The following is a 23,107-nucleotide window of genomic DNA, read 5'->3' on the forward strand; positions in this document are numbered from 1 at the left end:
GTATTTTTGAAATTCGGGAATGTTGAATTTTTTTAACTGCCTTTTGTATTCATTTAGATGAGCCTGTGTAGTGAAGGACGAGAACTGATGTCCTAGGGTCAGCTACCCTGATTCCTGGGGTCAGCTCTGTGTGGTCTCAGTCCAAAGACTCAACAGACTGCGGTGCTGTTACCCTTTGTGGCTGAGTCCACACTACCTCTGGCATCCACAGACCTGGTGGCCCACGTGCCATGGTGCCAGCCACGTGCCCTTCCTTCTCTCAACCACCTCTGAGGATAGAAAGGATGACCATGCCCATCTTATAGATGGAGCAGCAGAGGCTCAGAGGAGTCAAATGACCCACCCATGATAGCAAGTGGGTGGGTGGGTGCTGGAACGGTCTTGCTGGTCTCCAGTGAGTGCACCTGCTGCTTCCTCATCTTCTTGATCTACCCCCGACCCCACTTGGCTGTCCCCACCTCACAGTGCGAGGAGATAAAGGCAACAGTGCAGAAACACATGCAGGACCTGCGACACAGTAAGGAGGAGCTAAACAGGCTGAACCAGGCCATCCAGCGGCTGACAGTGGAGGTGGACGGCACCAAGAGCCAGGTGAGGGGCGGGCGTTGGGGTAGCTGAGTGGTGATGTTGGTGATGCATCCTAGACTAGACTAGACAGACACCCCTCATCCTTTGGATAGAGTTTCTCTTTGTGAATGTCTGAGCAAAGAGGAGTGTGTTTATGTGTGTATATACCATACTTGCATTTGCCCAGGACTTTGAGTTTTTTTTAATGTGGGTAAGTAATTAACATGTAGGTAAAAATCTATGTATATGGATGCTTGTTTTTATATCATTTTTTTATGTATATATATTTTTAAGTCTGTATGTTTTGTGATTGTCCTACAGTGTGAAATTTGAACCCATCTTCAGAAATGTCAAGACCTTACCTAGAAATTCAGTATCATGGATTCCCTCTAAAAACATGCAGATCTGGCAATATTAAACTGGTCTCACACAGTAACATCTGGTGAGAGAAGAGAGGCCTCTATCTTCTCTTTCATCTTCACATGAGGGTCATGCTCCTGCAGTGTGCCGCAGACTCCACCACTCCAAACTGCATCCTTTGACACTGAGGCAGAGGGATCTTTGCCATTTATCCTCACCTTGGCTAGTACTCTTGTCATGCTTGTCAAAGAGATACAGCTAGGCTCTGGATCTAGCTCTCTATCTAAGGTGAAGAAATGAAAGACTGAAAACAGGAAAGACATGCTTGTGATTTCAGGAAAATTAGAGTGTGTATATTTCTTTGTGGAGCTGGGTACTATCCATATACACTTTATATTTGGCCTTTATTCCGTCTCCCCTCCCTCCCTGCCACCCCGCTGTGCCCAGTCTTAGTTACAGCATCCTAGTTCCCTGATCAGGGATGGAACCAGGCCCTGGGCATTGGGAGTGCAGTCTTCACCACTGAACCATCAGGAAAGTCGCTGGCCTATACTTTTTGATGTCTCCAGCCAGGCTCTGTAGGCATTTGTGTTTCTCAGGCTTTAGGCTCCGGAAAGAGAAGGTTCCCACATGAATGCCCTCTTTCTCCCCACCTCTCTCCCTCTCACCTGCTCCTCTTTCCTCTCAGCCACCCTCTGGGTCAAGCTCCTGCCCTGGCCCATGCTCCACCCCACAAAGGGAAGAGGTTCTGCTTCCAGTCAGTTCTTGTTTTCTGCAGAGACAAGTGTCTCAGGCTCTGCAGGATATTCGTGGGGGTTCTCCCTTCTCCAGGAACCCCTGACTTTGAGGAGGGGACAAACCGTTCAGGCTCCAAGGGTGACAGAGTGGTGGCTGGGTGGGCCCATTGTTGGCAGTCTCCCGGCAGCCTCAGCGGCTCTGATTCCCCGACTGGTTCCCTAAGCAGCAAGTATGCCTCACCAAGGCAGGCCTTTATTATCAATATTTTTTTTCTCTAGAGACTACAAATTCCAGTCTGTTGTGAGGAAAGGATACTTTTCCTGCTCATTTCCCTGATGAAACAATAACCCCAGAATGACATGCTAAAATGTATCTGCTGCTTCCCAGACCCTAGCTCCTTTTGGAAGTATGACTATACTAGATGTGGGCTTCCCAGGTGGGCTAGAGCTAAAGAACCAGTCTGCCAAGGTGGGAGCTGCGGAAGACACGGGTTCAACTCCTGGGTTGGGGAGACCCCCTGGAGGAGGGCGGGGCAACCCACTCCAGTATTCTTGCCTGGAGAATCCCATGGACAGAGGAGCCTGGTGGGCTACAGTCCACAGGATCACAAAGAGTTGGACGTGACTGAAGCGACTTAGCAGGCACACCCACATACTAGATGCAAAAGGCTCTCAGTCACCTAAGATGGCTGGTCCCCAACAACCTCCACCCTGGGAGTGGGGCAGACACACAAACACAGATTTCAGAGCAGGCACACTCATTCCTCTTAGCGATCTCTAACTTCTCTTCGGCCCTCCGGCTATGGAGAAAGGTCTGGACCCTTGAGTGGGGAGGGGCTGAGGATGTCCTCGTCTGTGGTCTTCCCTTTGCCCCCAGGCCTGTGAACCAGAGAGAGGCAAGGACCCAGCCGCTCTGCAGGAGGAAAGGGCCTCAGGAAGCGCCAAGGGCAAGCTGGTCTGGCTGGAAGCTGCCCTGCAGAAGGCCAAGCAGGACATGGTGCGGCAGCTGCGTGAGTACCAGGAGCTCATGATCGTCAAGCTGGGCCTGGAGCTCGAGATCGCCATCTACAGGAAGCTGCTGGAGGGTGAGGAGAGCAGGTGAGGGCTAGGCGGTGCTTCAGATGTGGTCAAGGAGAGGAGTAGAGAAGCTTAAGGGAGGATACCGCCTGGGTCCTCGCCAGCTGGGGTTGGGGATAAGGTGAGGAGAGGTGAGCTGGGTATCTAGGGATCTCTTCTCCTGGAGTCAGTTTTTTTCCCTCCATCTCACAGACCTTTAGACCAAGGGTCCCAGCTAACAAGTAATTTTAGCACCTGTGATGAATAACTCTTTCACTCTCAGGATCAGAAAGCAGGAGCCAGTTTGTCTTGAGACAACTGCAAGGACCAAGGCCCAGCCAGAGGGAGTAAGATCCCTGGTGTGGGTGCCTTCAACTCTGCTCCTCTCTCCTCCAGGCCTGGGGGAGGCAGGGTTTATGGCAAGAGGTAGGGCCTGGCTTTTAACATTAGGCAGGTAGAGACCCAAGGGCTTCCAGCTCCAGCTGGGCCCACTAGGCTGAGGGGAAGGAAAGGGAACCCATCGTGCAGCAGACAAGCTGTATGTATTGTCTCCTTTAAACTCCTGGGAGGGAGGTTCTATTATCCCCATTTTACAGATGAGGAAACTGAGTCTCAGAGAGTAAAAGACCACCTTAGGGACCTACCAGTAGAAACAGACTGGGTGAGGCTTGAACAATATTCTCCAGACAACTGACCTATCTCCTCTGGGATCTGCCTTCAAAATGCCCCCATCCTGGGGTCTAATTTCAAGATAAGTTTAGGCTAAAGACAGTGTAAATCTTCTGCCTTCTCCCTTCTCTAAGAATTCTTCAGTAAAAGAATTATTTGAATTTAAGACAGGAAGGGTTGAGTGTAAAGGTCCAGAAGGAGTCTTTACTCAAAAGGGCTGAGTGGATCTGAGAGACCCAAGTAGCTTTCAGAAGGGAAGGATTTCTGCCTGTCTGGAGAGGGCCAGAAGTGCTTTGTTTTGAAGAATGGTGAGTATTCTGCCTGGTAGATGGGTTCACTCACCTGCTCCCTCCTTCTCCCTGCAGGCTTGATCTGGGATTTGGGGCAGGAAATATAAGTAAGTAAATAAGAGAGTAACCTGGGGTGGGAGGGGCCACATGTCATCCCCTCCCTACCCTGGGCATGTATCCTCTCTGGGAAGGAGTAGGGAGCCTCTTCCCCTGTGTGTCTCCCCTTTGTGAGAGCTGTTTTTTCTCTTGGGGGTGGTTAATTGGTGTTTGTGTGTATTGGGAAAGGGGGTTCTGTGGTCTGCTCTTTGGTGGGGGATCTGTAGATGTGTCCTGGGGTGTGGGAGGAAGGTCTGTGGGTTTATCCCCGTGGAAGAGACTGTTTTATTCTCACGTGGGGGAGAATCTGGGGCTGACTCCAGGGAGGGGACATTCCCGAGTTTGTTTCTTAGGGGATGGGGTCTGTGTATCTGTCACTTTGAGGAGTTTGCACGTCTGTCATCTGGTAGGGGGAGGTGTCTGCACATCTGTATATCTGTATGTCTGTATGTCTGTCTTCTGGGGCGGAAAGGGCAGGGTTTTTTCCTCCAACAGCCTCTCTCCGCTCAGCCCTGGGAAGTGCTCCCACCGGCCTGCCGGGCTCAGCCTCGGGCCCTGAGGCACTGCGGCCGCCCAGAGCGGGTCCCAGCGCCGTGGAGACGAGCGCCCCTGGCGGCGTCTGTGCGCTCTGCGGCTCCCCCGGCTGTGTCGGGGGTTTACGCTGCGGCGGCTCACGCAGATGCTGAATCCTTCCTGCCCTACTCCAGAGAAGTCAAGGAACCCTAGCTTCCTCCCCAGTGACTTGGACCTGTGTCTCAGATGCCCGCTCCCACGGTTCCGACCCTCGTCTCACCTCTCCCTCTTGTCCCCCACCCTAGGTTATAAAGTCTTTGAATGTAGTTTACTGGACCATGGTAGACCCATCCCCAGTGTGGGGATAGGCTGGATGCTGTGCCACTGGGAAGCATGGTATTTGTTTTCCCTGGATCCAGCACCCCTCCCCTCTGAACTGCCCCATCCCCTTCTTTTCCTGGGACTCCTCCTCTGCAATAAAAAGTTATGTAGCAGTTGGAGCCTTCCTGCTGTTTGTGCCTAGATTCTTCAGGCTCTCTATCCCCAGAGCAAAGACAAAAGCTGGCTGGATTTGGGGGAGGGAAAAGAAAAGGGGAGACATTACCAGGAAGCAACCCCACTTTGGGTGTGTGGGTCCATATGACTTCAGTTGATGGTGATATCAGAGGACCAGGATCTTAAGGGTTAGGGATATTCTGTGGTGTGTGTGTGTGTGTGCGTGTGTGCGTGTGTGTGTGTGGGCTCCTGGAGCTACCAGGAAAACCCAGTGAAAGGGAAAGAAGGGGTTGATTCATGCATGATGGTGGACTGATTCCCAGCCTGGGGTCCACAGGCAGCTAATCTTGCCAGAGCTGCTGAGAACTGCATTCATTGATCCACTCACTCTATAAGTGCCGAATGGCCACTGAAGATCAGGCATAGTGCTTGGTGGGCAAGGCACTCTAGTCCTGGGCAATGGTCTGGTGGTGGTGGGTGGGGGGCAGGCCTTAAACAGGAAATGGAGCAGAAAAAATACAGTGATGGGGTTGAAGGTGAGCCTCACTCTACCGCCCTGGTGTGAGCACTTGAGGACAGGCCCAGGGGAAAATGACCCTGGCAGATTAGGGCTGGAGGACATGGACACAGTTGGGTGGTCCAGGCTTTAAATGAACAAATCATCTGACCGTGGGATGGGAACAACATACCACAGAGGAGGAAAACATGAGCTTTGGAATCAGAAGTTCCAGTTTGGCTACTTCCAGGTCTCTGGTGTAGTTTGATTTGCATTTTCACAAGGCACCTTTGGGAGAGGGTGCAGAAGGTAGGCCAGTTTGTTGTGGTGGGGTGACCTGAGAAAGGCTGGGTTTCTGGGTTCTTTCCTTGCCACACAGGCCTGAGAGAAGCCTCCATTCAAGGAGCTCACATTCTTTTCTGTTGCACAAAGGATTACATCACCAACCTATCTGGCGGACAGTGGTCCCTGCTTTCTATTTCCCTGGGTGGAGCTAAGGTGAGTCACTGGCCAGAGGCCCCAGGTTTACCTTTTAAGGTTTGCTAGTGCCAGAGTGTCTGCTGTGTTTTCTGGGTTCCTGCCCAGAGAACAGGTACCCAAAATGCCTACCTCCTGGATAAACAGAGTAGTCTCATGCAAGAGGAATGGGACCAGAACTTGGCTGGCAGCCTGCCATCCACCTGAGGGACAGGGAACAGGGCCCCACTGGACTCATGCATCAGCCTCCTTGATCCTTTCTGACCGACACCAATGGTATAAACATTTTGACCAACACCTTTTTCAGGTGGATTTTGTGTTCCCTGCATTTTGCTAGGAGGTGATGAGATTCTCTGATATTCAAAGTCAGGTTTTTCCACCTTCTGCCCTGCTGATCATGTCAATGAAGGAAGATTATGGGAAGTACAGAAGGAAGAGCTATGCCCCTCCCTGCACCCCCCACCCACCCACCCCATGCGCCCTAGGAGCTGTAGGCAGGATTGATGGTGAGCATCCTGCAACCATTATCACTGAGGACTGGTTGCAGACCACAGGTTTTCTTTCCAAATCCCAAGCCTGATGTCAGGCTAGAGACGCCAAGGGCCATGGGGTCAGATTTTAGTCACTTGTTGGGCCCAGGCCAATGCTTGTGGTCTGGGGACCTATTTTCTGAGTGGCTTTCCTGGCCACAGGCCACATTCCAGTCTGGGGCATTTATGGAGAGTCAGTCCTCATCTATTTACAAAGCTTTGTGAGTCGAGTGACTTCTGAAGGGAGGAGGTGTCACCAGTTGCTTCTCATCGAAAGAGATCCTGAGGGGTCAGCCCCCATCTGCCCCCACCCCTGACTCACACTTGATGGCAGCACTTGGAGTGTTGCATGCAACTTCATAGCATCCCTTGAGGACCGTGACCTACCTCATCCATCCATCTCCAGAGTCTGCCATGTAGTAGATACGCATGGGCTGAAGCCCTGTGGTCCTGTGTGGCCCACTCTGTCCTTGGATGAATCGGGCCCTGTTCTCCCACTATTAACCCTAGGGACCTCCTTGGGAGTCTCCTGATGCATCTAAATGCAGCCCTTCCTGATGTGATTCTAGCTACAGTATATCAACCAGTCCAGCTTGGAATAAGAAGCAAGGGCCCAGATTCTCTTTCCAGTCTTGCTTTTACTGCTCTCCGTACACCTAATGAAGATTCATTTATCCCTTGTATTTTTCCTCCCTAATGAATCTCTCTACTGTTGATCTGTAAAATAAGAATAGTACCTAACACAGGGAGGTTTCAGAATTAAATATATTACTATATGTAAAGAGCTGAAAACATAGTAGGCATTCTATGAATATAATCAATATTTCACTTACTGGAGTTCTTGGGGAAAGTTTTGAGTACCTTTGAAGAAGGCTGTCCAACTTCAAGAAATCCAGCTGGTCTCCCTCTGCCCTGGCTGGAGCTGCAGTAATTACAGGGCAAGAAGGGTAGGAAGAGGAGCCCAAGTTAGAGCTAGGGTTCCCCAGTCAGAGGGTACCTCCCCAGCATGACCCCCAGCAGCACCTGCCTATCACCACTCTCGCCATAGTGCAGAGTCCAGTTCTTCATATGTGACCCCGTCTCACCCAAACCAGTCCACCTGTTCACTCACACTGCAGTCATACCCTCGTGCATCCACAAATGTCCTCTCTGCAGCACATATACACAGGCATACACATATTCACACACGTACATCTTTCCACACAGATGCCCAGACATGTACATGTACCTGGATGCGATCATTCTGCTCCACTCACAGACAGAAAGCTACAGACAGTGAGCTGTGAGGGATGAAGTACAGTGTATGGCACCACGGCTCCCTACTTCCCTCCAGCTCCTTGTCCCATCCCACGTCTACTAAAGAATAATAGAGCTTTCACTGATTACACGAGCCAAGACAAGGAAGCAACCTAAATGTCCATCGATAGATGGATTAAGAAGATGTGGCATATATATACTAGAGTATTACTCAGCCATAAAAAAGAAGTAATGTCATTTGCAGCAACATAGATGGACCTAGAGATTATCATACTAAGTGAAGTAAGACAGAGAAAGACAAATATGATACCACTTATATGTGGAGTCTAAAAAACTGATCCTAAGGTCCGTCTAGTCAAGGCTATCGTTTTTCCTGTGGTCATGTATAGATGTGAGAGTTGGACTGTGAAGAAAGCTGAGTGCCGAAGAATGGATGCTTTTGAACTGTGGTGTTGGAAAAAACTCCTGAGAGTCCCTTGGACTGCAAGGAGATCCAACCAGTCCATTCTGGAGATCAGCCCTGGGATTTCTTTGGAAGGAATGATGCTAAAGCTGAAACTCCAGTACTTTGGCCACCTCACGCGAAGAGTTGACTGATTGGAAAAGACTCTGATGCTGGGAGGGATTGGGGGCAGGAGGAGAAGGGGACGGACGACAGAGGATGATACAGCTGGATGGCATCACCGACTTGATGGACCTGAGTCTGAGTGAACTCCGGGATTTGGTGATGGACAGGGAGGCCTGGCGTGCTGCGATTCATGGGGTTGCAAAGAGTCGGACATGACTGAGCGACTGAAGTGAACTGAATGAACTTATTTACAAAACAGAATTAGACTCATAGAGTTAGAAACAAACTTGCAGTTAGCCAAAGGGGAAAGATCAGGGGGAGGGATAAGTTAGGAGCTCGGGTTTAAGAGATTCAAACTACTATATATAAAATAAACAACAGGTCCTACTGTATAGCACAGGGAACTATATTAGACAACTTGTAATAACCTAAAATGTAAAAGAATCTGAAAAATAATATCTATCTATATATATACTGAATCACTTTGTTGTATACCTGAAATTAACACAACTTTGTAAATCAACTATATTTCAATTAAAAAAAATAGAACTTTAAATGGCTAAGGGACTTTAGCGTCTATCTGGTCCAATCATTTTTTTTTTTTTCCCCACTAATGAATACACTGAAGCCCGGAAAGGAGAAGTGACTTGCTGTACGTCACACAGCAAGATGTTTCATTTTCTTTACCATCCTGCATCATGGGCAACATGTATGTGATTCATTCACCCTTGTGCCTCTGCCTAAGCCTGTCCAGGACTGGGAACCTATAGGGAGGTGAGGATTGTGGAGCTGGAGTAGGTAAGAGGTCAGAGCCAGAGGGAGGGTGAGAGAGTGAAGTATGACAAGTCATCGAGGTCCAGCTGAGCTGATGAGACTAGGGAGATGCAGAGGGAGGGGTCAGTTGACGGAGCTGTCTCCCAGGACCGGTGGCTCCTGAACGGGGGTTGGGAGATGGAGCTGGTACTGGGGCCTTGGATCTGGACTCCAGACAAAGTCTACTTCTGAGCTGTATGTTGTCACAGCACAGAGGGCTGGTTAGAACAGTTGTGGATTCTGGAACTCTCTGAGGGCTCTGTCCTCAGAATTCCATTGGAGGGTGGAGGGGACACATTGGTGGTCAGAAGACCTAGGATTAATCCTGTCCTTTAAAAGAGCCTGTGTCCATGAAAAGATGCTCAACACCACTCATTATCAGAGAAATGCAAATCAAAACCACTATGAGGTACCATTTCACGCCAGTCAGAATGGCTGCGATCCAAAAGTCTACAAGCAATAAATGCTGGAGAGGGTGTGGAGAAAAGGGAACCCTCTTACACTGTTGGTGGGAATGCAAACTAGTACAGCCACTATGGAGAACAGTGTGGAGATTCCTTAAAAAACTGGAAATAGAACTGCCTTATGATCCAGTAATCCCACTGCTGGGCATACACACTGAGGAAACCAGAAGGGAAAGAGACACGTGTACCCCAATGTTCATCGCAGCACTGTTTATAATAGCCAGGACATGGAAGCAACCTAGATGCCCATCAGCAGATGAATGGATAAGAAAGCTGTGGTACATATTCACAATGGAGTATTACTCAGCCATTAAAAAGAATACATTTGAATCAGTTCTAATGAGGTGGATGAAACTGGATCCTATTATACAGAGTGAAGTAAGCCAGAAAGAAAAACACCAATACAGTATACTAACACATATATATGGAATTTAAAAAGATGGTAGCAATAACCCTGTGTACGAGACAGCAAAAGAGACATTGATGTATAGATCAGTCTTATGGACTCTGTGGGAGAGGGAGAGGGTGGGGCGATTTGGGAGAATGGCATTGAAACATGTATAATATCATGTATGAAACGAATCGCCAGTCCAGGTTCGATGCACGATACTGGATGCTTGGGGCTGGTGCACTGGGACGACCCAGAGGGAGGGTATGGGGAGGGAGGAGGGAGGAGGGTTCAGGATGGGGAGCACGGGTATACCTGTGGCGGATTCATTTCGATGTTTGGCAAAACTAATACAATATTGTAAAGTTTAAAAATAAAATAAAATTAAAAAAATAAATAAATAAATAAAAGAGCCTGTGTCTTTCCAGACCTCTCACTTCTGGTCTCAATTATTTCTATTGCCCTTAGTGATGGAATGGGGACTTCCATTTCTGTTAGCTTCCTGGGCCCGGGTCCAGAAGTTTTGAGATTCACTGTGCTGTATACGTGTACATTCAGGTACTCAGTTCGGTCTCTAATGAAGCTGAGGGGCCATCGTCCCACTCGCACCAGCACTTGTAATATCCTCATCAGTGCAGGGGGGACAGTTCACTGCAGGGAGGAGCTTGATGGCCCAGAAGATGTAGGGATTTCTCTCTATGCTTGCATCTCTGATCACAGATATAAGTGTAATGATAGGCAGGCCATGGCCCTTATCCCAGGAAGGATTTCTATTTTATACTCTGCAAAAGAATACCACTGACAATAAACACATGTTGTGGTTATTTTGTGGCAAGCACTAATTATTTTACATATATTAAATTCTTTCATCCTGCCAATAACCCTAGGAGGTGAAAGAGAGGTGCTCTTTTTATCATTTCACTTTAGATGTATGCAAACTGAGGCACAGAGAGGGTAAGTAAACTGCTCAAAGTCACTCAGCTATGAACAGAGCCCAGTTTTGGACCCATGCAGTCTGGATCCAGGGTCTGTGTACTCACCTCTGGGCCACATGGTCTTTTTGCTCCTTGTTGTTGTCCAGCTTTGAGGTAATTTATCAGTGATGGCAGGTCTCCAAACCCCAAAAGGACTCCATTTAAAAAAAAGGCAGTCATATCAAAGCCTTTTTGAAAGCTTAAGTCATGTTCATATATTCACCCCTTAAAGAATTCTCGTGAATTACTCAGGCATGAGTCTTCTCCACCAAAGCCAAGATTGATGTTTCCTTAAGCTCTGAGTGACTGGTGAATCTATTCATAAGTTTACAGATGTGCACAGAGGGAGGCAGTTGTGGTTTAGTGACATGACCACTAAACAGGCACATGAGGTTCAAACCCCAGCTGTGTGCCACTGAACTCAGGGTAGAGGCTGGCCCTGCCTACTGTGGGTCCCTGAGCTCTAGTTTCTTCCTCTGCAAGACATAGCGTGAAGGTGGTGTGGATAAAATTCCAGGATATAGTGGCCTAGCACCGTCCTTGGCTAAACCCGAGACTGCTGTGAGCCCAGGGACAGAGGACTCTAGTGGAGACCCCAGATCTGGGGCTTTCTCTGCTTCATGCTTGGGGACTCTCCCAAACCTCGACCCTGAGGAGGATAACATAAGTACAGACAAGGCTCAGGGTTGGCTACATTGGTTTATTGGAAACACAGATCTTGGAAGAGATGAACACAGCAGAGAAGGAAGGGAGATGCTGGGACAGGGTGGGGACTCTGGCCATTGGCCCCACGACAACCCAGAGTGGGGTCTTGGTTCTCCCTGCCCTGGGGTCCCTTCCTGTGGTGGCCAAAGGGACTTTTTTTTAGGGTAGCCTTTCCCAGAGCGGGCGGCAGAACCCAGGAAGAGGGCATTACGCACAGACTTGAGAGGCCAGGAGTGGGACGGACCTTTTGAAGTACGAGAGAGGTTGCCTAGGGCTTGCTCCACCCAGAGCGGGGGGGGGGGGGGGGCGGGGGCGGGGCGGGGCCATGCAGGGGAGGGGGCGGGGCCATGCAGGGGAGGGGGCGGGGCCATGCAGGGAGGGCCCTGCTGGGCTGCGCGGGAGAGATGCGCGGGCGGGGCCTGAGTTGGGAGGCCTAACATTTGCGACAGACGCTGGCGCAGGAACCCACGCCGCAGGAACTGATGCCGCAGGAGCCCACGCCGCCAGCGCCCAGGCCGCAAGACGTGACGGAATTGCAGGGGCCGCAGGGCGCGCACAGGCCAGTGCTCACCGCCAGGTTCCCGCTGCAGGGGGCGCTGCAGACGCTGCCCGTCACCGGCCGGGAGCCAGACACGCAGAGGTCCCCGCAGACGACCCCGCCGCGGGAGCTGCTGACACCTGCGAACCCCAAAGACTGAGTCAAAATTCTGGGGGACCGAGGGTGTCACGTCCCCGGCTATGACCCTCTCCAAGCATCTTAAAAACTCTAGTCCAAAAGAAGCGGTCCTTCCTGCTGTCTGACCCCAAATCCCTCTTCCTGTGATGCCAGCCCACTCATATTTAGGTGTCAGAGAAAACACTGCTTCCATCCTTTACAGGAAGCGAGTAAACCCATCCACACAGGGCCTAGGATACTCACAGACATTCACGGACCCAACGCCTTCACACAGTCTGAGAGGGAAGAAGAAAAAGGCAACATTAGTGATTGAGCCAGAGCTGCAAACAGAGCTCCACAAATTCTTGGAGTGTGGTCCACGAGTGGTAAGAAGGAGCAGAGTGTCAGAAGGAAGAGTCTTCAGAATACCCCACTTCAAAGTGATAAATGATAGGGTTGCCCCAGACCTGGCCATTGCTCAGCCAGAATCAAGGGAGGTATTTGTGTAAAGGGTGGGAATGGGTAGTCAGGGCCAGGCTGGGATGGTCCTTACCTCTGCTCCTCGCCCTCCAGCAGGCGCCTGTAGGTGGCAATCTCGATGTCCAGGCCCAGCTTGGAGTTCATCACCTCCTGGTACTCCTTGAGCAGGCAGGCCATGTCCTGCTTGGCCTTCTGCAGGGCCTCCTCCAGCCCGGCCAGCTTGCAGCGGGCGTCGTTGAGGGCCACCTCGCCCTGCTGCTCAGCCTGGGTCACTGCAGCCTCCAGCTTGGAGTTCTAAGGGCCCAGGAGAGAACAAGGTGGGTTATGGTCTCTCCACACAGCAGGAATCTCTCCCCTTCATTACCTGGATCACCCAGAGTGACCACAGCCTTGGTCTCAAGTCATGCAAATGGACTGCAGCATGAAAGGTGAGATCCAGCTGGGCACACATACTGCCTGTGGGAACCTGGGTGGGCCTCAAACAGCTCCTACCTGGCACTTGGCATTCTCGACCTCAGCCGTCAGCCTCTGGATCATGCGGTTCAGCTCATTGATCTCCTCCTTGGTGCGACGCAGGGTCTCCCCGTGCCGGATCACTGTGGCCTTGATCTCCTCACACTGGTGGGAAACAGAAAGGCTCATGTAACTCAGGATGGGATGTACCACCCACTCAGAACGACACGGATGATTTTCAGGTTGCCCAACACAGCCTGTGAAACCATAATGGCAACCCTGTTCTGCCACTATAACCTGAGAGCTGTCTGTACTTCTTTTACCACCTCTAGGAATCAGAATCTCCAGACAAAAGAAATCTTGTTAATGCATACCTTGCATCCCTTCCATCATGTCTAGAAGGCAGGTGTCCTGGACCACTCACCTTGCTGCGGTACCAGCTCTCAGCCTCGGCCCGGCTGCGGCTGGCGATGTCATCATAGTGAGCCTTGATCTCAGCCACAATGTTGTCCATGTTCAGGTCCCGGCTGTTGTCCATCTTGACGATGACCGAGGTGTCTGAGATGTGGGCTTGGAGAACTCGGATCTCCTGCAGATGGTGGGGCGGGAGGATGGAAGGGTCTTGTTTACACCTTGGCTTCCCCCACCACAGTGTGTACCCGCCTTCTCAGCCCTTCCTGGTCTCTAGCCCTGGCCCCCTCTGACAGCCTCCTGGACTGTAGCTCCTGCCCAAACCCCTATCCAACTCTGATCGCAGAGCAATGCCCTCTCTTCCGGGCCAGCTGCTGCTTTCTGCCTGGACCATAATCACTCACCTCCTCATACAGTCGCCGAAGGAAGTCGATCTCCTGAATCAAGGCCTCCACGTTGGCCTCAAGATCTGATTTGCGGAGGTAGGCACAGTCCACATCCTGGGAAGATGGGGAGTCTTTGAGCAAAGAGGACCCCTGGTGATCATCACCTGAATTCTTCTCTCTCCTCACACAATACATGGAGGTGAGGAGGAAAGGATTCCCTGTGTTCCTCTTCCTGTCTTATCTCCATGCTGCCCTTCCCTGGAGGCATCTCACAACCTCCTCCCCTTCTAAGAACAAATGCCTTGTGCCTTGGAGGTGGACCACTAGCCTTTCACTCCACCTACCTGAGATCTCTTACCTCCCATGTCTCCTTCTTACCCTAAGCTTGCCAGACTGGCTCCTTTGCTCAACCACCTTGACCCTTCCCTGTTTCCCTGTAGTCCTTCAAAACTCCACCTGGCCACTGTTGGCTCTGCTCCATCCTCCCCCTAGACCCTGGGACTCTGCTCCTCCTCTTAACCAGACTCCTGAGACACTAGACAGGACACCATACCTCAAGAGAGAGACTGAAGCTTACAATGCCTCCATGGGACCCCAGCCACAGACTATCAACTCTGAAGCAGCACAGAACATCCAGAGATCAATTCAGTCATACCCCTGCATCAGGTCAGGGTGCTAGTGAATTTTACAAGGTTCCTGCCCTTGTCAAAGCCTTGAATGTGCCTTTGATGATCTGGTCTATGGGAATTTCCCATGTTGACTCAGCAAGGTCACTGCACCCCACAGGGAGGTTGAGAACATAGATCTCCCCAACAAGAGTCTGTCATTCTGATATTCCCTCATGTCTGTGCTTCCCAATCCTGTGTTACTCACCTTCTTCAGAGCCACAAACTCATTCTCAGCTGTTGCTCTCAGAGCCACTTCCTCCTCATACCTGTGGAAAGAGGATAGAGGGAGGTCACCACCTTACAGGAATGAAGGAGACAACACTAAGGACCTCCCCACACAGCAAGATCCCTGGCAGCCCTGCTGGATCCTCCCTGGTTAGACTTGGGGTGTGTCTGTGATTCTCTCTCCACTTGGAATTGAGGGATCCAGGGGGTGACACTTCTGGAACCTCACAGCCCTGCTGCCCAAACTGCTCTGAGGTCACCTCTGGAGGAAAATAAGGACTCAGCACCAGCCAGGAGTGGACAGCAGCCCCTCTGGGGCACTGCAGCCCCAGCCGCTCCCTACCTGAGTGTCCAACCTAGCTCAGCTGGGGGAGGACCTATGAATCTCAGAGGCCATCAGCACTAGAGCAACCTAGACAGTGGAAAACCCAGAGACCTAGGACCTGGCAGCCCTGAGAGACACTGAGATTCATATCACATCCAAGTGCTACAGGTGGGCGCCTGAGGGGCCAGGCCTGGGAGAATGCAGAAGCCTCCTCCCACAGAGCACAGGGCACTGTTGCTGGGTGATCAGGCTTCCAGAAGAGAAGCCTGAAGGAGCAGAGAAAGAGACCTCCTAGGGAATCATGGCCCTACTCATAGGCATCTGAGCAACGACTGCCTGATGGGAAGATCCTGCTGCATACCACCAACTTGCCCTGCATGGTCACATCCCCTTCTATGAAATGCTTCAGTCTCATCCAGTGGTTGAATCCATGTCCATTTCCTGTGCCCAACATCACCCCCAGCCACACTCACTTCTTCTTGTAGCCCTCCAGCACCTCCTGCAGGCTGTTGAGCTCTGAGGACAGCCTCCCACTGTCAGCCTCTACGCACTCAGCCTCCCGCCTCAGCGTCTCGATGTAGCCATTGAACAGGGGCTCGAGGTTGCTCTCGCAGCACTGGCGGTTCTGGTAGAACTGTAGCTTGGTCTCCAGCAGCTTGTTCTGCTGCTCCAGGAAGCGCACCTGCCATTTGGGGTGGGAGGAGGGGTCAGATGGCTCCTACTGCCCCAAAGCCTATTTGGGGGATGGAGGGGCTTGGGGAGGGTGCTGATTGCTTCAAGGTAAACTCCAAAACCATTACTTTTTCTGACAAAGGTCCATATAGTCAAAGCTAAGGTTTTTCCAGTTGTCATGTATGGATGTGAGAGTTGGACCTTAAAGAAGTCTAAGTGCCAAAGAATCGATGCTTTTGAACTCTGGAGATGGAGACTCTTGAGAGTCCCTTGGACTGCAAGGAGATCAAACCAGTTAATCCTAAAGGAAATCAACCCTGAATATTTATTAGAATGACTGATGCTGAAGCTGAAGCTCCAATACTTTGGCTACTTGTTGTGAAGAGTTGACTCATTAGAAAAGACCCTGATGCTGGGAAAGACTGAGGGCAAGAGGAGAAGGAGGAGACAAAAGATGAGATGGTCGGATTGTATCACTGACTCAATGGACATGAGTTTGAGCAAGCTCTGAGAGATGGTGAAGGATAGGGAAGCTGGTGAGCTGCAGTCCATGGGGTCGCAAAGAGTCGGACAGGACTGAGTGACTGAACAGCAACAACCCAAACCAAGAGCTCAGCAGAGATTAGACAGAGGGGACTGTGAAAGACAAGGCAACTTCTGGATTTCAAGATAGTGATCATGTTTGTATTTTCCATATTAGGGTGAGAGCAAGAGGTTGGGAAAGATCATTCACTTCTCAGGTCAACTGAGTTATCCTGACCTGCTGAGTCTAGATGGCATGTGGTTGGGAGCCAAGTAGAGCTCTTTTTGCATTTGACTGCCTCATCAGTCCCAGCCCAAGTTTAGTATGGGTGGGTGTGATCAAGGACACCCACTCAAAGGCTGAACTGTGGTCCTGTTCCCATATCTTGTGTGCATTTCTTGAGTCTTGTTTGCATGTATGCTTTCTTCTCTGACATGTGGTTCCAAGCCTTGTCCTTGTCTGTGGGGACTCTGCTTGTCTGGACAGAGGTTGTATATAGTACAGTGCTCTAATCAGGAGCCCCTGCTCTAGACTCATCTCTCTGGTCTGTCTGTGCCCTAGAAGTGTGTCCATCTCCTCCATCAGCCTGGGGGCTCACCTGGCCCACATCTCTCTTGCCCCCATGACTAACCCTTGAGTGCCCACCCAGGAAGGGAAGGTTCAGGAAGGGTGTGATCAAGGACACTCACCTTGTCGATGAAGGCAGCGAACCTGTTGTTGAGACACTTGATCTGCTCCTTCTCCTCTTGCTTCACGCACTGCGCATTGGGGTCGATCTCCAGATTAAGGGGCGTGAGGAGGCTCTCATTGACTGACACGGTGGTGATGCAGGGAGGGCTGAGGCCGCCCACGCCGCCGGAGCGGTACCCGAAGCTGCGGCCGCAGTAGCCGGCACGGAAGCCCCCGCAGATGCTGCGGCTACCGAAGCCCCCGGTGAGGCCGCGGTAGCAGGAGATGCCGCGGTAGGGGGCGGCTGTAATGCAGCAGCGGCCGGGCCGGGGTCCGCAGGCGGAGATGCAGCTGAAGGCGCGGCCACGGAATCCTGATCCGCAGGTCATGATCCTTCTGGAGGTGTAGGTTGCAGAGTACAGGAGAGGTGAGCTGGAGTCTTGTGGAAACTCCAATGTCCTCCTCAAAGAGCCAGGGTCCTATTTATGCTCAGGTCGGAAGGGGCTTGGCTATGCAGATGCAGTTGTGGCAATTTGTGCTTTATGGGCTTGTGTGGCTAGCTGAGGTCAACGCCTCTCTAGAATGTGCTTTAATAGTGGCCCGCACCCTCCTCTGTGTAAAGGATGCCAGTCCCTGGGCTGTAAGGGACTCGGCATGTTTCATCTTCAAAGTGCCTTGCCAGCTGGGCATGCAGTCATCTGAGGAGACTGGAAAGAGAAGGGCAGGGCAGGAGAGTGGAGGGAGGAGAAGGGAAACCAGAAGTGGCAGAAGCAGGTGACCTGTGTGTGTGCAGGTGTGAGTGGGGGGCCTAGGAGAGACTGGGGTATTAGCAAATAACTTCTGGAAGTTTCCATCCCAGTAGTGGGTAAGGCCCTGCTGTTACATAAAGCTGTATTTTCCCAATCTCCAGCGAGTCGAGTTGGCTGCTGAAAAACTTCTGACTTTCCCTGCCATGACAGCAGTCAGCGGATTATTAAATATTTGTGTTTTATGTTTTCTTTCACTTTTATTATGAGAATTTTCAAAATTAGGAAAGTTGAAGAAATGGTACCTGTATAACAAACACCCTGATGTGTTCTACCCAGGTTCCCACATTCAAGAGTTATTAACATTGTGCCATACTTGCCTTCACATTTGCCCAGTTATTTGATGATTACAGAAAGCTTAGCATGGAACTCTTAAATACTTTAGCGTGCATTTCTTAAGAATAGAGACAGTACCATTTTTCACATGCAAGAAGAAGAATGATAATTCCAAAAAATCATTTCCTATCCATTCATATTAAAATTTCCTAACTGTCCTATGATTTTTAAAAATTGATTTTCTTGATTCAACGTATGGCTATCTCTCTTGTATTTTCTATACACTGAAAATTAACTCTTGAGCTGGGCTGTTCAACATGGTAGCCAATAGACACATGTGGCTATTTAAATTTAAATTAGTTAAAATTAAATAAATAAAATATCTAGTTTTTCAGTCACATGCCACACATGACTAGCAGCTACATTATTGACAGCACAGAAACAGAACATTTCCACCATCACACCAGTTTCTTTCAGATAGTGCTGGTCTGGAGGCTTGATTGGGTTTAACTAAAACATTTTTGGGCAGCATAGATCATAAACAATGCTTTATAACTCTTACTGTATCACCCCAGAAAGCACAATCAAGTTGTCCTATTACTGGTGATGCTAAATCAGATCACTTGAGTACGTTTTCCCCTTTACAATTAGAAAGATCTCTGTAGGGCAATATAGATTCTCTTTTTACTGGCCACCTACTCTGTTACCAACACTATATGCCATAAATGATCTCTAATTCTCACATCCACCATATGAAGTAGGTATCATTATCCCTATTTTACAGATGAGGAAACTGAGGCTTGGAGAGGTTAAATAACTTGCCCCAAACCTCCCAGCTATTAAGAAGTGGAACTGAGGAGATGCCAAGCCTTCTCACCTATAGGTTATGACAACCCTTGGATTTCCTAGTCCTTGGAGATTTTCAAGAGGGTGGAGAAACTTATTGGGAAAGGGTTTCTGTGGATATAGGGCTCCTCTTGTGGCTCAGTGGTAAAGAATCCTCCTGCCAAGGCAGGAGACTTGGGTTCGATTCCTGAGTCAGGAAGATCCCCTGAAGAAGGAAATGGCAACTTACTCCAGTTTTCTTGTCTGGAAAATCCAATGAACAAAGGAGCCCTGACGAGTTACAGTTCATGGCATCACAAAAGAATTGAACATGACTTAGCAATTAAACAACAGCAGCAATCTGTGGATATGGGATTGAGGAGAGTCAGTCTAAGAAAAATGGGCAGAGTCAGGGGTTGTTGGAATGGTTGGAACCAGGAGGGCCAATGGGCATGCATGTGATACAGGGCAATGAGAGGCTGAGGAGAGGGGATCTGCAGGACCCCGTGGCTGAGAATTGAAGGAAAGGGATGGAGAAGAGCAGTTTTAGCTATTTGCTTGCATCTGGTATATTGTAAGTACCTTGATATGATTATACTGTGTTCTACATACATGAAACACTCCATTCCAATAGAACAAGACTAGAAAAATGATCCCATAAAAGTACAGGGGTTTGTTTTAAATGGATGGGAAGAAAAGAGAAGAGAAACACTGTAGCTGGCAGCCCAACACTGCAGCTGGTAGCTGGTGTGCTGTAGGGGCAAAGGGCAGGCAAAGCAGCTTAGGGCAAGAGGTGAGGGGGTTGGTAAGAAAAGAGGAGGAAGGAGAAGAAGAGAATAGGATGTCCATGTAGAACATTCAGGAATGGGGACTTGCAATAGGATGGACATGCGGTCATGGACCATGTCAGCAATCTGGCCATCCCAGAGGAGGGTGTGGCTCCTAATGTCACTTTATGTGTTTGGGGACCTGGGCCAGCTCTTCTGAGGCCCTTTATGCCCTCATCCGCCACTCTGGGCACTGCCCACGATGGAGTTGTGGTGCTTCCAGCCAGCCAGCTGGCTGGGTATCCCAAGGAGAAGCCCTGTGAGTCAGAATGCAACTCACACACACTTTGCCTTTTCTACTAGTGTAACTCCCTATAAAAATGACACGCATAAACATAAGCTGATTACTAATGGCTGGTCTTTGCTAAGCAATTTGAAAGAAGCAATTTAAACCAGGATATAAAAAAATTCAAATGTGACACCATTTCATTTAATTCAGGTATTACTAATGGCTGCTAATTTTGAAGACCTAAAAAGACATTGTATCTGTAGGTTTTCTTGGAGTGAAAAAAGCTCTTGGTGAGGGAAGGGGAGTGGGGAGGGGGAAGGGTTGGCAGAATGACTACTGTGTGGTCTTGGCTCTGGCAACAGGAGCTTTATGGAAGTTAAGCCCCGTCAACTGTTCTCAGTCATGTCCAACTCTCTGTGACTTTTTGGACAGTAGTCCGCCAGGCTCCTCTGTCCATGGAATTTTTTCAGGCAAGAATACTGGAGTGGGTTGCCATTCCCTTCTTCAGGGGATCTCCCTGACCCAGGGATTGAACCCATATCTCCTGCATCTCCTGCATTGCAGACTGATTCTTCACCCACTGAGCCATCAGGAAAGTTAACATTGCTTTTATTGTGAAATATACCACCCCTACAAAAGAATGTATAGGTGGTATGCCTACCACTTGTGGGAAGAAATAGAACATATGTATAACTTAGGAACTTCCTCTGAACCTCATTGTCACTGCACCCCCTTCCTTCCTGAACCAGGATGCTTCTCTGGGATTTTGTGTTGAATGATTCCTTTGCTTTTCTTTAGTTTAAGGACCAAGGAATGCATCTCTAAACCATATATTCCAGTTTTTGAACTTCATATAAATGGAATCATATTGTGTGTATTCCTTTGTTCAAAGTTGCTTCCTGTAGCTGTCTTGTGTTCATGTTCACTGTGGATTGTACTCTCTGTAGGAATATGTCACAGTTTATTCATCTTTCCACCTCCAAGGCCTCGTGGCTGTTCCCAGAGTGTATTATGAACAGATCTGCCATGAACATTATTTCCCATGTCTTCTGGTATATCTGTACAAGAGTTTTTCTAGGGTATGTTGTTATTTAAAAAAATTATTCAGGTAGCATATGCTTAGTGTAGAAACCTATTTTATGAACAGTTTTCTAAACTTATAACAACATCTGTTGATGTTCATCTTATTTCATAGTAGATACTATACTGACTGCCCAACTTGCATTAATGCATTTAATTTTTACAAGTTGCCCTTTGATGCTGGTGTTATTATTCTTGTTTTACAGATGAGGACACTGAGGACTAGAGGGTCAAGAGATTTGCTTGGGTTGTAGTTAGAGGCAGAGCTGGCAGTCATAGCCTGGTGTATTTGACTGCAGTGGAAAAGCTTGATCATAGTCCTGTCCATCCACTGTCTTCCATCACTAAAGCATCACATTGTACATGGTACATTCACACACGCTCACTATTCCTCTCCCTCCCATACCTCTTCTGGGTCCTTCAGCATGCTCTCAGGGTGCAGGACCAGAGGGTGAGGAGAGCTCACTCTTATTTGTTGTGAGCTTCCAATTCCAAGGGAAAAGCTGTACATATACCCAGATCATGAACAAAAATGCAAACCCTGCAGTATACCAATGGGTACAAACATTTGATTCATGGCTATATTCCAAGGACTTGGCACACAGTAGGTGCTCAGCAAATATTTGTTGCATGAATGAAATAAATCCCAGATGCACATTAGGTGCTGAGTAATGGAGCCATCAAAGCTTGATGGTTAATTATGCAAAGCTTTTTTTGGTAAGATGGGGTGGGGACCAGATGAAGCAGACCGATGGCGGCCATTCCTAAGGGTGGGGGTGGGGTGGGGAGAGGTTCTTGGCTGGGGCCTGAAGGAAAGATGAAGTGAATGGATGTGTCCTTTACCAAAGCAAACTCCTCAACCTGAGTGATGATGGGAGTGGAAGGGAAAGGCAGACAACAAGGCAAGAATTCTGAAGGCCATGGGCCTTCAGTAGAGATGGGGTAGGGTTGAGGAAAGAGAAGTGGATGAAAGGTAGTTTTCTAGAGGAAAGGAAGAAGAAAGATGCTTGCTTGTAGATTACTACTCTCCAGGGCCACTTGGAAGAAAGATGGAGACTGACTGGGGTGAGGAGAATGGCATGGAATGGAGACTGGTGGAGACAGAGGGGAGAGGAAGGAAGTGGAGGACAGTGGAGGAAAAAGAAGGGCAAGACCCATGGGAGAATAGTGGGGGGGACACTCCACGATGGAAGAGCAAAGGAGGTCCATGGAGGAAGGGGCACAGGTATAGACCTACTTAAAGGGTAGGCTCCAGCTCTAAATAAATGAGCCCTTATGGGGCAGGGACATAGGCTGGGGGAGGTGCAGGAGCTCAGCCTGGTTGGTGGGAATGGACCTCACCAAGGGTGGAGCTCCTGAGTCAGGCTTCCTCTTCTGCCAGATTCTCTAGGACTGCCTTTGGCCCTCCCTCCCCTGGTGAGTTCTTATGGACAATTGGTCCTTGTCCCAGGCTGTCTTGGCTGAGGGGCAGAGCTCTGGCACACCTCTTGGATACCTGCAAGCCTAGAGCTTTGGTATCTTCCAGATACAGAGTTCACAGGCTGCTTCCCAGTCTGCAGCCATGCAGCAGAATGACATGGGCCCTGCTTTGGAAGTCTCTGTCTCCACTGGCTCTCCACTGTCAAAGCATCTCATGATCCCTTCCTCTTCTGCAAGGAAGAAGAGATTGCCTCAGATTGCTCCCACTGTCTACTCTCTGAAATACCTCCATGCACATCTTTTTTTTTTTTTTACCAACACTGTCCCTCCTGCTGCTTTATGAAGCCTGTCCTCACCCTTTCTAGGGATCCGTTCATACCTTTCTCATCAGACTAACTGTATTTCACACTGTCCTGGAATGGGCACTGTCAACAGGCATTGAGCTCCTGAGGATCTGATGGTATAGCTATAAACAAACTCTCTTCAGGCTTCTGCCCTTTCTCATGAACTTCTGAACTTCTGAGTCTGTCTTCCCTGTCAGATCAGGAGTTCCAGAATCCATATTTCCTTCCTTCTCTTAGTGCTTTCCTCTCTCCTTCCAAACTTAAGATAGGGTTCAGCATATTGCAGGGATACATCAATCGCAGAATTCTTGAATCTAGCAACAAGATGTTACCTTGTCTAACCCACGGTCCATCTTGGGGCATCTGCTTTGCAACATCC

General features: G+C 49.5%; 2 protein-coding genes across 3 annotated transcripts; one reads left to right on the forward strand and one right to left on the reverse strand.

Annotated features, from left to right (window-relative positions):
- The first annotated feature begins 345 nt into the window (after positions 1-345).
- LOC129651775 (keratin, type II cuticular Hb1-like) lies at positions 346-4,730 on the forward strand. The gene is made up of 4 exons (XM_055580361.1): positions 346-570; positions 2,542-2,762; positions 3,755-3,786; positions 4,271-4,730. Exons 1-4 carry the CDS (start codon positions 346-348, stop codon positions 4,459-4,461), a joined length of 669 nt encoding a protein of 222 aa, XP_055436336.1. The 3' UTR covers positions 4,462-4,730.
- Positions 4,731-11,888: 7,158 nt separating this feature from the next.
- On the reverse strand, positions 11,889-17,311 carry LOC129641715 (keratin, type II cuticular Hb1). 2 transcript variants are annotated; one of them, XM_055566349.1, is made up of 10 exons: positions 16,943-17,311; positions 15,532-15,740; positions 14,714-14,774; positions 13,859-13,954; positions 13,468-13,632; positions 13,083-13,208; positions 12,664-12,884; positions 12,375-12,406; positions 12,077-12,133; positions 11,889-11,950 (listed from the first exon to the last, which is right to left on the reverse strand). In XM_055566349.1, exons 1-10 carry the CDS (start codon positions 17,309-17,311, stop codon positions 11,889-11,891), a joined length of 1,398 nt encoding a protein of 465 aa, XP_055422324.1. The 2 variants fall into 2 exon arrangements, with proteins under 2 accessions (XP_055422324.1, XP_055422323.1); XM_055566348.1 differs by having other exon boundaries at positions 11,889-12,133.
- Between the last annotated feature and the right edge of the window lie 5,796 nt (positions 17,312-23,107).

The sequence above is a fragment of the Bubalus kerabau genome, chromosome 1, assembly GCF_029407905.1.
Source record: "Bubalus kerabau isolate K-KA32 ecotype Philippines breed swamp buffalo chromosome 1, PCC_UOA_SB_1v2, whole genome shotgun sequence".
NCBI classification, from domain to species: Eukaryota; Metazoa; Chordata; class Mammalia; order Artiodactyla; family Bovidae; genus Bubalus; species Bubalus kerabau.

Excerpts from the sequence above, each read along its gene's own strand:
- LOC129641715 (XM_055566348.1), bottom strand. The coding sequence starts at position 17,311 with ATGACCTGCGGATCAGGATTCCGTGGCCGCGCCTTCAGCTGCATCTCC. Across the intron at positions 13,209-13,467 it reads AGAGCTGGTACCGCAGCAAG|TGTGAGGAGATCAAGGCCAC; the intron begins GTGAGTGGTCCA and ends GTTTCCCACCAG. Across the intron at positions 12,407-12,663 it reads CTGGAGGGCGAGGAGCAGAG|ACTGTGTGAAGGCGTTGGGT; the intron begins GTAAGGACCATC and ends CTTCCCTCTCAG.
- LOC129651775 (XM_055580361.1), top strand. The coding sequence starts at position 346 with ATGATAGCAAGTGGGTGGGTGGGTGCTGGAACGGTCTTGCTGGTCTCC. Across the intron at positions 571-2,541 it reads TCCAGCGGCTGACAGTGGAG|GCCTGTGAACCAGAGAGAGG; the intron begins GTGGACGGCACC and ends CTTTGCCCCCAG. Across the intron at positions 2,763-3,754 it reads CTGGAGGGTGAGGAGAGCAG|GCTTGATCTGGGATTTGGGG; the intron begins GTGAGGGCTAGG and ends TTCTCCCTGCAG.